The sequence below is a fragment of the Tinamus guttatus genome, unplaced genomic scaffold (assembly GCF_059628265.1).
Source record: "Tinamus guttatus ecotype Peru unplaced genomic scaffold, ASM5962826v1 Tinamus_guttatus_pri_ptg000300l, whole genome shotgun sequence".
Lineage (NCBI taxonomy): Eukaryota > Metazoa > Chordata > Aves > Tinamiformes > Tinamidae > Tinamus > Tinamus guttatus.
Genome location: NW_028288834.1, coordinates 371,991 through 384,322, shown reverse-complemented (window position 1 = coordinate 384,322; position 12,332 = coordinate 371,991). Strand labels below are relative to the sequence as shown.

At 57.4% G+C, this 12,332-nt stretch overlaps 1 protein-coding gene across 1 annotated transcript; it reads left to right on the top strand.

Moving 5' to 3' along the window:
• Positions 1-395: 395 nt before the first annotated feature.
• On the top strand, positions 396-5,681 carry LOC148594075 (uncharacterized). The gene is made up of 11 exons (XM_088528059.1): positions 396-474; positions 1,237-1,298; positions 1,830-1,977; positions 2,307-2,563; positions 2,938-3,023; positions 3,410-3,655; positions 3,992-4,121; positions 4,532-4,672; positions 4,759-4,997; positions 5,213-5,338; positions 5,591-5,681. Exons 1-11 carry the CDS (start codon positions 396-398, stop codon positions 5,679-5,681), a joined length of 1,605 nt encoding a protein of 534 aa, XP_088384185.1.
• The last annotated feature ends 6,651 nt before the right edge of the window (positions 5,682-12,332 follow it).

Below are 12,332 nucleotides of genomic sequence, written 5' to 3'. Positions count from 1 at the left end.
TGCCAGGGCGAGAGGGGACATCTCTCTCCTCCTTCCCTGGCTGTTTCAGCTGCCGCTCCCCTCAGGCAGCCCCTGGTGACACGCGCTGAGGTCACACTGGCCTGTGCTGCATCACAAGGAGGTGACCCCCCAGCGACCGGCAGGGCCCTGTCACTTCCCTGCCAGGCACGCGCGCTGCTGGTCACTGCTCGCCGTGCTCTGCTCCACTGCTGTCCTTTGGAGCTTCTCGGTGACGAGGAGTGCACACAGGAGGCAGCAGGAGTGCTCGGGGAAGCTCTCCCTCACGGCCTGAGAACAAGGGGCTCGTTGGAGAGAGAGGAGTCCTTGGCGAGGTCGCGGAAGAGAATCCTTCTTCCCTGCTCGACTAGCGAGCCAAGGACAAGGGGGAAGCCAAGATGGAGGGCTTCTGGACCGAGGTCATCAGTCCGGTGCACTCCATTTTGTTCCCAGTGCTCCTGCAGCTCTCCACTGAGGGTAAGGGCTTTGGGTGCTGCTTCGCCAGGTGCCGCAGAACCTGTGAGGTGACAAAACAGCTGTGGCCCTGGGACTGTGGCCCTGCAGAAGGCTGGGGACTGTTGCGAGAACCTGGCCTGAGGCTCCTGTCTCCTGTGAGAGACAGAGCGGCAGCTAGGAATTGTGCGTCTTGGGCCTGCAGCTACCCTGAGCCCCAAGGCTCCTTTGGGCACTGCTCCCTCTGCTGAGGGAGTTATAGTGCAAGGTCCCGTCTGCCTGGGAAGGGGGAAGCCTTCTGGGGACAGCCGCCGGGGGGGAGTAGGTCCCTCCTCCAGGAGCTGCAGGTGTCCCTGCATTCCCATGGGGCTCTCAAGCGCCTGCCACCAAATGCCCCTGGGGGAATCAAATCCTTTGCATTGGAGTGAATCCAAGGTGGCCTCTCTTCTTGTTCAGGATAACCTCTGTTTCTTCCCCCTCCATCCTCACGTGCCTCCAATAGGCAAAACATATTTTGTGCTTGGAGATGGCATCCTTTGCCAGGAATGAGGTGGCCATTGCGCTTGTGCCAAATCCTTCCCTTGTTCCGCTTTCTCCTCGGCACCTCCACTGGGATCAGCGTAAGACTGGCAGCCTGAAACAGCGGCAAAGGCCAGCTCGGTACCTGGGGTGGTAGCTCTTTGGTTGGTTTGAACATGCCTGCCTGTCACCTCGGGGGGAGCAGCTTGCAGAGAGCTTGTGAGTCGCCTGACATGAGCACTGATGAATCTTTCCCGTGCTTTCCAGAGATTGTCACGATCTGGGATGCTGTATCGTATTACATCCTACAGCAGCTGAGGCAGAACAAGGTGGGCTGGCGGCCGGATTCCCCTCGCCTTGCAGGGTTTCACGTGTTCAGAGAGACCTGGGTCCTGGGAGAAATCCTTACCTCACCACCAGGCAGGCACACTGCCACCCGCAAGCATGAGATAGAGTAGCTCCTTGAAAACCGAGAGGAGAAGAACGTTCAGAGCTCATGTGAGAAAATAGTCAGCACCTCGTGAGGCTTCTCTTTTCTCCGTGTCTCAAATGGAGAGACCAAGCAAGCAGGCGGAGGCACTTTCCGGCCTCTGTACTCTTGGAGAGCCCTGGCTTCTTCTGGTGCTCTCAGATTGTAGGATGGTAGGAAATACTTGGAGGACACTGAGGACCAAATGTGCAGGGGAGGGTGAGGAAAACATCTGCAGCAAGGGGCTCTCCTCCACAGCTTCCCAAAGTCTTGCTCTGCTTTACTAAAACAGCAGGGAGGGCACAGAGCAGTCTGCCCACCTTCACACAGTCCTCCCGTTTTCCATCAACAGAATGCTTACACACTGGCCTTTCTGTCTTTCCATGTGTAGGGTGTCTTGGTGGAGGGTCTTGGCACCTTCTGTACAGTCCAGGAGCCACTGAACCTGGGTGAAGAAGGGCTGCTCATGGTTCGAAGACCCATCTTCAAGTTGGGCATGAAGGTGGCCTGGCCGCAGGGGGTGAAAGTGACTCTTCCTGGTGAGACAGCAGGGACCACTCTCTGCTTCCCCTTGCCATTCTACACGGGCTGGGAGTGTGCTCCCTGCTCTTTGCAGGGGCTGCCAGAAGCAGGGCAATGCCCTCCACAGGTGGGGAAACACAGAGAGCCCCCACGCAAACCATCACCCAGAGAGCTAATTCGTGGGCAAGACCTTCTCTGGAGTCTTCTGTTGCCAGTGTTGCAGCAAGTGGGACTGTCTTTCCCCAAGCTGCCCCAACATTTGCCTCCATGCCACTGCTATGCCTTGATGGCCCAGCAAGGCCAATTGGGTCTGCTGTCGCACTCACACTGTCTCTCTGCCTTGCAGATGATATCAGGATCGCGCCACTGAACTACCACCTGTTGTCCCTGTTCATCTCCTTTCCACGGCATATCATACAAGACTGTGTGGAAGAGACGATTCGCTTATTCTCTTTCCACTTGGAGAAGAAGCATAATGTCGCCTTTGTCTTCAGGGACATTGGTGTTCTGACCTGCCAGGAAGACACCTTGTACATGATGTTTTATGCCAGCTGCATCAAACGTTTAGAGAAAAGGGCAAGCCTGATTTCAGCCCTTCGCAGTGTAAGTTCCCCTGCTTTCCAGGCCTGCTTCCATTTCTTTGCAAAGTCTCTGTGGCTTCCCGCCCTTGGCCAGCTAAACAAACACCTTCTCCAAAGCTTGCTCCCACCAAAGTCTCCACGTCCAAGGAGAGTGCCCTGCCACACTTTCCTGCATCCTCGTCTATGCAGAAGGACTCACACGGGTATTCGCCACTCTCAAGTCTCTCTCGTGCAGCATCTGCACTCCACATCAAGGGGCTTATGGGCATGCTCAGCGCTGACAAGGTGGCTTTGGAGCGGCAGGCTCCTCCTGCAGCACCAGCAGGGGCTGCTGCCTTTGCCAGCAGGTAGGACGCTGCCTCAGAAACATCCCAAAAGGCCTGTGCTGCGTTGCAGGTACCGTGGGCAAGGGATCCCAAGAAAGCAACTGACAAGATCCCTGTTCCCAGGACTGACTTTCGCCCCGTGCACATGTTCCCCAGGTGAGTGTGTTTCATTTGCAGCCCTTGGCTGCCTGACAGGGCCCTCGCAGCTCCTGCTCCGCCGTGTGCTCTGACGGGCCTCAGTGCTCACAGGTACTTAGGCGCAGTTCTCCAGCATTGGAGGGACACTGCCAGAGCCACCCAGGAAGGTGCGCGTGGAGGCAAAGCAGAGGGCAGGAGAGGAGGTGTCAGTGGTTCGGGACGAGCATGAGTGCCAGGAAGAGGCCGAGGGCAGACAGCCCCCTTTCTTCCAACTCGCCTTGTCTTCTGCTTTCCAGGTTTCGGCTCGTGGAGAAAGGCAGCGTGGAAGCCAAGGTTGCCTCCACAGCCTCCCGCTTTGGGAAGGACAAGCCCAAAGAGCTGGGCAGCACCACCTCTACCACCAGCGAAAGTAAGGCCAAAGTTCCCTGCCTGCGGGGCACGTTGGCTCCCTGTCCCCCCACGCTGCCTCACGGCGGCCACCTGGAAAGGTGCTGCTCAGCAGGCTTTGCCGAAGACCTTCCTCCCTTCCTCCTTGCAGAGCAGCAACCCGGCAAGCGCCTGCAGCAGCGCGAGGAGCTGAGTCTCCCAAGGCTGCCAAACGTAGGCACAGAGAGCAGGCAGCAAGGCACGGAGAAACAGCCTGCTGTCAGGTGAGAGCCTCGGCGGAAGGGAGGAGGGCTGTGCTTGTTTCTACCCGTGCACCAGAGAGGGCCCCTTTGCACATGCTGGCCCTAGGGCCTCCAAAAGGCTCCTGACACAGGTCCCGGTTCAGGTTGTTCTCTTGCTGGCAGGCAAGCGTGCGTTGCTTTGCGTGGGAGCCTCCCATCACCTTAACTTTCCTCCAGCATCGGGACGTCTTGGGGAGCTGACAGGAAATGCTTAGTTCAGAAGGAGTTCCTTAAGATGTGAGGGAATCCCATCTTGTCCCTTGTGGGAGCAGATGCCCCCCTGCCCTCAACCTCTTGCATCCCACGATGTCTTCTCAGCAACCTTGCCAAACGGTTGGCTCGCATCGTGGACAAACCAGAGAAGAAGGTGAAGTTCGACCTCCAGCCACATCCTCCAGCTGCACCTCGGACTGCCGCTGCCCGTGCTGCTCCCAGGGCTGCCACACAGGTGTGCGATGGGATGTTGCGTAAAGGGCCCTCAGCGCGGGCTCCCTACAAGCCCCAGTGGCCTCTTGCACTTTGAGAAGTGTCCTGCAATGATGCAACTTTGGCTCTACTTGTGCAACTGCATTTTCGGTTGTGTCTTCCCAGAATGCCTGCAGAAAGTCTTCCGTGGTTTTGTTAATCACAGAAATGGGGTCTCTTTGCCTTTGAAGGCATAACAGACAAGCTGGCGCCTCTTGAGCCCCTGCTCAGTTAGGGCAGAAGAGAGGGATACTCCCGCTGTGTCAACAAGGGGCAAAGAGCCGCTGAGGCTCAAGAGCAGGGCTGGAAGAGAGGGTGCAGAGCAAAAGCCAACAACTCTCCCTCCCAGTAGCCGAGCAGTCTAATCCTGCTGCCTTTCTGTGCCCTCCTCAGGAAACAGCCTTCCCACCCGTGCAGGGTGCTCCACGAGCTGCACGCGTCTCCATCTTAAAAGACAGGCGAGGGCAAGCAGCACTGAAGGAAGAGCAGGCTGTGGTGGCAGAAAGGGCCCCACGTCAGGACAAGGTATGGGATGTCTTGGAGAGGCCTCTGAGAAAGGGGTCTCTCCTGCCTGTCGGGCAGGCAGCAGGGCTTTGCAGGCAGCCAGGGCCCAGGAGGAGGACTGCTGCCTGCCTGGGGCAGCTCCCAAGTGGGCTCAGCCCTTCCGAGGAGGGAGATGGCTGCAGCCAGGGGAAATGCGCAAGGGGGTGGCAACCTCCGGATTCCCTCTTCACTCCTCCCTCCTGATTCTCCTCCTGAAAATTGTTCTTCTTGCCTTTGCAAAACAGACACAAATTGTGAAGAAGCCAAGCGCCCCTGGCCAGCGCTCTTCCCCAGGCACTGGGATGGCAGCGGACAAGTGAGTGTGCAGAGGCTTGCAAGTTGCAGGCTGGCCCCTGCGACCATGGTGCAGATGACACCCCGGATGTGCTAGCACCCAAATCCCTCACCTGCGGGGCATGGTAGACGACATCCCATGAATTCTGCTGCTGTGGGTTTGCAGCAGCTGAGGCGGGAAGAACCCCCCAAGTGTCCCCAGGTAGCAGGAGGGGGACTATTTTACTCCTCTTGCAGACATCTTTTGGTACAAGCCAAGGAAAGCATGCAGCTCACAACATCCTACAAAGTGCTTCGAGACCGCTGGAAGGAAAGGGTGGAGGAAAACCGGCAGAGGCAGAAGCAGGAGGAGGAGGCTCGCTGGTAAGAAGCTCCCAAGCAAAGCCAGGTCCCTGTTCCTGCCAAGACCTTGGTGCCACGGCCTGTGGGAAAGAGGGTCTTTTGCTGCCCTCCTAGCCCAGGACACAGAAGCCCTTGGAACTTCGCTTGGGTCTGCACGTGCACCAATCATCTTTCCCATGGGCGTGGGCTGGGGGCCTGGGATGTGTCATTGGATTTCCACAAGGTACCTGCATGTTATGATTCACTCAGGACTTTTTTCATGTTCCCCCTCAGTGCTTTGCTCATGAGCAAGCTCAAGAAGAAAGAGCATGGAGTCCAAAACCTGGGCGTTTGCAACAGAAATGTCCTTTCCTCCAGAAAATAAAGCGTGTTTTGGAGTTGCTCTGAGCCTTTTGTTGGTGCATTCTGAGCCTTAAAAGCAGCAGCAGGACAGCTTTGGAAGGGCAGGCAGGGCACACAAGGCAGCAAGGAGAGCGGGGAGGCCTGTCTCCCGGGACACTCTTGCTCTGGGCCACAGAGCTCTCTCTTGACCACAGAAAGGGAAGAAGAAAGGCCCTCCAAGGCAGCCGTTTCTGAGATAATGCTGGGCACTGCGGCTCTGCTTTCTGCTCCCCGGGACAAGCCTTGAGCAAGGCCGGGAGGGCTCCCGCAGGGAGAGGACATGCCTGCGCTGCAGAACCGATCCCCCATCCGCAGGCCAAAGCAAAGCCAGCACGCCTGTGGGGGAAGCCCTCTGCAGCCTTCCCGGCTGCTCTTCCCTGGGGCAGCTTCCACGCCTCAAAACAACATCCTTCCCAGCTAGGGGAAAGCAAGGCCTGGGGAAGACCTTGGCCACTTCCTGCACTGAGACATGCACATTCCTGCGCAGTGAGAAACAAGTTGCCTTACATTCTGCATGGCAAACAGAAAGATGATGTATTCCATGCCTTCTAACCGACGGTGTCATTGCCACTCCCCTGTTGATGCTGGGATGGTACTAGTTGCTGTGTGACTGGAGGGGCTGCACCAATTTTAGCCTGTGCCAGTGAGGCAGGGAGCTGTAGAGGATGGGGCCGGAGCCCCGCACAGGCCTCTGCAAGGGAGCTGCTGGCGGCTACAGCAGTGGGCAGCTCCTGTGAAGCAGAGCCCTCTTGCTTGCCTTCAACTCCCTGACCCTGCACGGGGCTCTGCTTGGGGAAAGTGCGAGCAGAAGCTCCACCAAGGCCCCAAGTGGGCCTTGCTAAACTCAAGTGGAAACTCAGCGCGTCCATGAAAGAAGAAGTGGGGGCTTCTGCTCCTTTCTGCCGTGCTCATTGACAAATGGGTTTTAGCGACCCATAGGTGACAAACAGAACCCTTGGCATATGGTAGAAAAACCACGCCACACTGTCTTTCCTGCGCCAATGCATACTCCATTTGCAAGAAACGGCAATTCTTGAGACAGACTTCTATCCAGACATGGAACAGTGCTCGGGGAGTTGCTTGCAAATGTGGAGCATCAAAACTTTCAAGAGGGGTAGCTTCTTAACCTCATCTTGTCACTTTGCAGACACAAGGGGTCTACTGCCTGGGCTCTCTCTGGCAGGGGGCATTGCGTGCATGTGTGTGTGTGTGCACATGCAGGGTTTTTGAGTAGGTGGGTTTTTTGGACATTAACTCTCCTGTGACACGAGGCTTTCCCTGCGGAGGACATGGCTTCCGTTCCAACTGTGACAGCCCTGCATCTGCTCGTGCACTGAAGTCTCTTGCTCCTTGCACGGGCACTTGGGGAAAAGTGCAGACAAGACGGTTGGGGTGGGAATGGCCAAGGAGAAACTCTCCGTGTCACTCTGTGACCGTGCTGCTTCCATGTCCTGGGGGCACTCCAGGCACTTTCAAGTGGGAAGATTCTCTGGCATCACCACATGGCACTAGCAGGTGGGATGGCCTAAAATCCCTCTCCCAGGAGGTGAAGGCGACGATGGTGGCATCACTTTGCAGGACTCAGCAAGAAACAACCACGACGCAATGTCCTCGTCTTGCTGGGCTCCTTGAGATGACAAACAGCAGGAAACTTACAGGGCCGGAGCTAGACACGCAAGGATTCGCCATCAGGGAGTGCTGTCAGGGCTTGGTGGCAGACGTGGCTACTGCAGTGCCCCGTTTTTGACATTTCGCAGTTTTGGCACTCTTTAGACGCACTGCTGATGTGTCTGTCCTCACCCTTGGCCCCACGGCTGGGACGAAGGCAGCGGTCTGTGTGCCAGGGCGAGAGGGGACATCTCTCTCCTCCTTCCCTGGCTGTTTCAGCTGCCGCTCCCCTCAGGCAGCCCCTGGTGACACGCGCTGAGGTCACACTGGCCTGTGCTGCATCACAAGGAGGTGACCCCCCCAGCGACCGGCAGGGCCCTGTCACTTCCCTGCCAGGCACGCGCGCTGCTGGTCACTGCTCGCCGTGCTCTGCTCCACTGCTGTCCTTTGGAGCTTCTCGGTGACGAGGAGTGCACACAGGAGGCAGCAGGAGCGCTCGGGGAAGCTCTCCCTCACGGCCTGAGAACAAGGGGCTCGTTGGAGAGAGAGGAGTCCTTGGCGAGGTCGCGGAAGAGAATCCTTCTTCCCTGCTCGACTAGCGAGCCAAGGACAAGGGGGAAGCCAAGATGGAGGGCTTCTGGACCGAGGTCATCAGTCCGGTGCACTCCATTTTGTTCCCAGTGCTCCTGCAGCTCTCCACTGAGGGTAAGGGCTTTGGGTGCTGCTTCGCCAGGTGCCGCAGAACCTGTGAGGTGACAAAACAGCTGTGGCCCTGGGACTGTGGCCCTGCAGAAGGCTGGGGACTGTTGCGAGAACCTGGCCTGAGGCTCCTGTCTCCTGTGAGAGACAGAGCGGCAGCTAGGAATTGTGCGTCTTGGGCCTGCAGCTACCCTGAGCCCCAAGGCTCCTTTGGGCACTGCTCCCTCTGCTGAGGGAGTTATAGTGCAAGGTCCCGTCTGCCTGGGAAGGGGGAAGCCTTCTGGGGACAGCCGCCGGGGGGGAGTAGGTCCCTCCTCCAGGAGCTGCAGGTGTCCCTGCATTCCCATGGGGCTCTCAAGCGCCTGCCACCAAATGCCCCTGGGGGAATCAAATCCTTTGCATTGGAGTGAATCCAAGGTGGCCTCTCTTCTTGTTCAGGATAACCTCTGTTTCTTCCCCCTCCATCCTCACGTGCCTCCAATAGGCAAAACATATTTTGTGCTTGGAGATGGCATCCTTTGCCAGGAATGAGGTGGCCATTGCGCTTGTGCCAAATCCTTCCCTTGTTCCGCTTTCTCCTCGGCACCTCCACTGGGATCAGCGTAAGACTGGCAGCCTGAAACAGCGGCAAAGGCCAGCTCGGCACCTGGGGTGGTAGCTCTTTGGTTGGTTTGAACATGCCTGCCTGTCACCTCGGGGGGAGCAGCTTGCAGAGAGCTTGTGAGTCGCCTGACACGAGCACTGATGAATCTTTCCCGTGCTTTCCAGAGATTGTCACGATCTGGGATGCTGTATCGTATTACATCCTACAGCAGCTGAGGCAGAACAAGGTGGGCTGGCGGCCGGATTCCCCTCGCCTTGCAGGGTTTCACGTGTTCAGAGAGACCTGGGTCCTGGGAGAAATCCTTACCTCACCACCAGGCAGGCACACTGCCACCCGCAAGCATGAGATAGAGTAGCTCCTTGAAAACCGAGAGGAGAAGAACGTTCAGAGCTCATGTGAGAAAATAGTCAGCACCTCGTGAGGCTTCTCTTTTCTCCGTGTCTCAAATGGAGAGACCAAGCAAGCAGGCGGAGGCACTTTCCGGCCTCTGTACTCTTGGAGAGCCCTGGCTTCTTCTGGTGCTCTCAGATTGTAGGATGGTAGGAAACACTTGGAGGACACTGAGGACCAAATGTGCAGGGGAGGGTGAGGAAAACATCTGCAGCAAGGGGCTCTCCTCCACAGCTTCCCAAAGTCTTGCTCTGCTTTACTAAAACAGCAGGGAGGGCACAGAGCAGTCTGCCCACCTTCACACAGTCCTCCCGTTTTCCATCAACAGAATGCTTACACACTGGCCTTTCTGTCTTTCCATGTGTAGGGTGTCTTGGTGGAGGGTCTTGGCACCTTCTGTACAGTCCAGGAGCCACTGAACCTGGGTGAAGAAGGGCTGCTCATGGTTCGAAGACCCATCTTCAAGTTGGGCATGAAGGTGGCCTGGCCGCAGGGGGTGAAAGTGACTCTTCCTGGTGAGACAGCAGGGACCACTCTCTGCTTCCCCTTGCCATTCTACACGGGCTGGGAGTGTGCTCCCTGCTCTTTGCAGGGGCTGCCAGAAGCAGGGCAATGCCCTCCACAGGTGGGGAAACACAGAGAGCCCCCACGCAAACCATCACCCAGAGAGCTAATTCGTGGGCAAGACCTTCTCTGGAGTCTTCTGTTGCCAGTGTTGCAGCAAGTGGGACTGTCTTTCCCCAAGCTGCCCCAACATTTGCCTCCATGCCACTGCTATGCCTTGATGGCCCAGCAAGGCCAATTGGGTCTGCTGTCGCACTCACACTGTCTCTCTGCCTTGCAGATGATATCAGGATCGCGCCACTGAACTACCACCTGTTGTCCCTGTTCATCTCCTTTCCACGGCATATCATACAAGACTGTGTGGAAGAGACGATTCGCTTATTCTCTTTCCACTTGGAGAAGAAGCATAATGTCGCCTTTGTCTTCAGGGACATTGGTGTTCTGACCTGCCAGGAAGACACCTTGTACATGATGTTTTATGCCAGCTGCATCAAACGTTTAGAGAAAAGGGCAAGCCTGATTTCAGCCCTTCGCAGTGTAAGTTCCCCTGCTTTCCAGGCCTGCTTCCATTTCTTTGCAAAGTCTCTGTGGCTTCCCGCCCTTGGCCAGCTAAACAAACACCTTCTCCAAAGCTTGCTCCCACCAAAGTCTCCACGTCCAAGGAGAGTGCCCTGCCACACTTTCCTGCATCCTCGTCTATGCAGAAGGACTCACACGGGTATTCGCCACTCTCAAGTCTCTCTCGTGCAGCATCTGCACTCCACATCAAGGGGCTTATGGGCATGCTCAGCGCTGACAAGGTGGCTTTGGAGCGGCAGGCTCCTCCTGCAGCACCAGCAGGGGCTGCTGCCTTTGCCAGCAGGTAGGACGCTGCCTCAGAAACATCCCAAAAGGCCTGTGCTGCGTTGCAGGTACCGTGGGCAAGGGATCCCAAGAAAGCAACTGACAAGATCCCTGTTCCCAGGACTGACTTTCGCCCCGTGCACATGTTCCCCAGGTGAGTGTGTTTCATTTGCAGCCCTTGGCTGCCTGACAGGGCCCTCGCAGCTCCTGCTCCGCCGTGTGCTCTGACGGGCCTCAGTGCTCACAGGTACTTAGGCGCAGTTCTCCAGCATTGGAGGGACACTGCCAGAGCCACCCAGGAAGGTGCGCGTGGAGGCAAAGCAGAGGGCAGGAGAGGAGGTGTCAGTGGTTCGGGACGAGCATGAGTGCCAGGAAGAGGCCGAGGGCAGACAGCCCCCTTTCTTCCAACTCGCCTTGTCTTCTGCTTTCCAGGTTTCGGCTCGTGGAGAAAGGCAGCGTGGAAGCCAAGGTTGCCTCCACAGCCTCCCGCTTTGGGAAGGACAAGCCCAAAGAGCTGGGCAGCACCACCTCTACCACCAGCGAAAGTAAGGCCAAAGTTCCCTGCCTGCGGGGCACGTTGGCTCCCTGTCCCCCCACGCTGCCTCACGGCGGCCACCTGGAAAGGTGCTGCTCAGCAGGCTTTGCCGAAGACCTTCCTCCCTTCCTCCTTGCAGAGCAGCAACCCGGCAAGCGCCTGCAGCAGCGCGAGGAGCTGAGTCTCCCAAGGCTGCCAAACGTAGGCACAGAGAGCAGGCAGCAAGGCACGGAGAAACAGCCTGCTGTCAGGTGAGAGCCTCGGCGGAAGGGAGGAGGGCTGTGCTTGTTTCTACCCGTGCACCAGAGAGGGCCCCTTTGCACATGCTGGCCCTAGGGCCTCCAAAAGGCTCCTGACACAGGTCCCGGTTCAGGTTGTTCTCTTGCTGGCAGGCAAGCGTGCGTTGCTTTGCGTGGGAGCCTCCCATCACCTTAACTTTCCTCCAGCATCGGGACGTCTTGGGGAGCTGACAGGAAATGCTTAGTTCAGAAGGAGTTCCTTAAGATGTGAGGGAATCCCATCTTGTCCCTTGTGGGAGCAGATGCCCCCCTGCCCTCAACCTCTTGCATCCCACGATGTCTTCTCAGCAACCTTGCCAAACGGTTGGCTCGCATCGTGGACAAACCAGAGAAGAAGGTGAAGTTCGACCTCCAGCCACATCCTCCAGCTGCACCTCGGACTGCCGCTGCCCGTGCTGCTCCCAGGGCTGCCACACAGGTGTGCGATGGGATGTTGCGTAAAGGGCCCTCAGCGCGGGCTCCCTACAAGCCCCAGTGGCCTCTTGCACTTTGAGAAGTGTCCTGCAATGATGCAACTTTGGCTCTACTTGTGCAACTGCATTTTCGGTTGTGTCTTCCCAGAATGCCTGCAGAAAGTCTTCCGTGGTTTTGTTAATCACAGAAATGGGGTCTCTTTGCCTTTGAAGGCATAACAGACAAGCTGGCGCCTCTTGAGCCCCTGCTCAGTTAGGGCAGAAGAGAGGGATACTCCCGCTGTGTCAACAAGGGGCAAAGAGCCGCTGAGGCTCAAGAGCAGGGCTGGAAGAGAGGGTGCAGAGCAAAAGCCAACAACTCTCCCTCCCAGTAGCCGAGCAGTCTAATCCTGCTGCCTTTCTGTGCCCTCCTCAGGAAACAGCCTTCCCACCCGTGCAGGGTGCTCCACGAGCTGCACGCGTCTCCATCTTAAAAGACAGGCGAGGGCAAGCAGCACTGAAGGAAGAGCAGGCTGTGGTGGCAGAAAGGGCCTCACGTCAGGACAAGGTATGGGGGATGTCTTGGAGAGGCCTCTGAGAAAGGGGTCTCTCCTGCCTGTCGGGCAGGCAGCAGGGCTTTGCAGGCAGCCAGGGCCCAGGAGGAGGACTGCTGCCTGCCTGGGGCAGCTCCCAAGTGGGC

Bases quoted from the DNA above. Each gene is read 5' to 3' on its own strand.
- LOC148594075 (XM_088528059.1), top strand. From the start codon at position 396: ATGGAGGGCTTCTGGACCGAGGTCATCAGTCCGGTGCACTCCATTTTG. The intron at 3,024-3,409 runs GTGAGTGTGTTT...CTCTACCACCAG, and splicing joins CCCGTGCACATGTTCCCCAG to CGAAAGTAAGGCCAAAGTTC. The intron at 4,122-4,531 runs GTGTGCGATGGG...TGCCCTCCTCAG, and splicing joins CTCCCAGGGCTGCCACACAG to GAAACAGCCTTCCCACCCGT.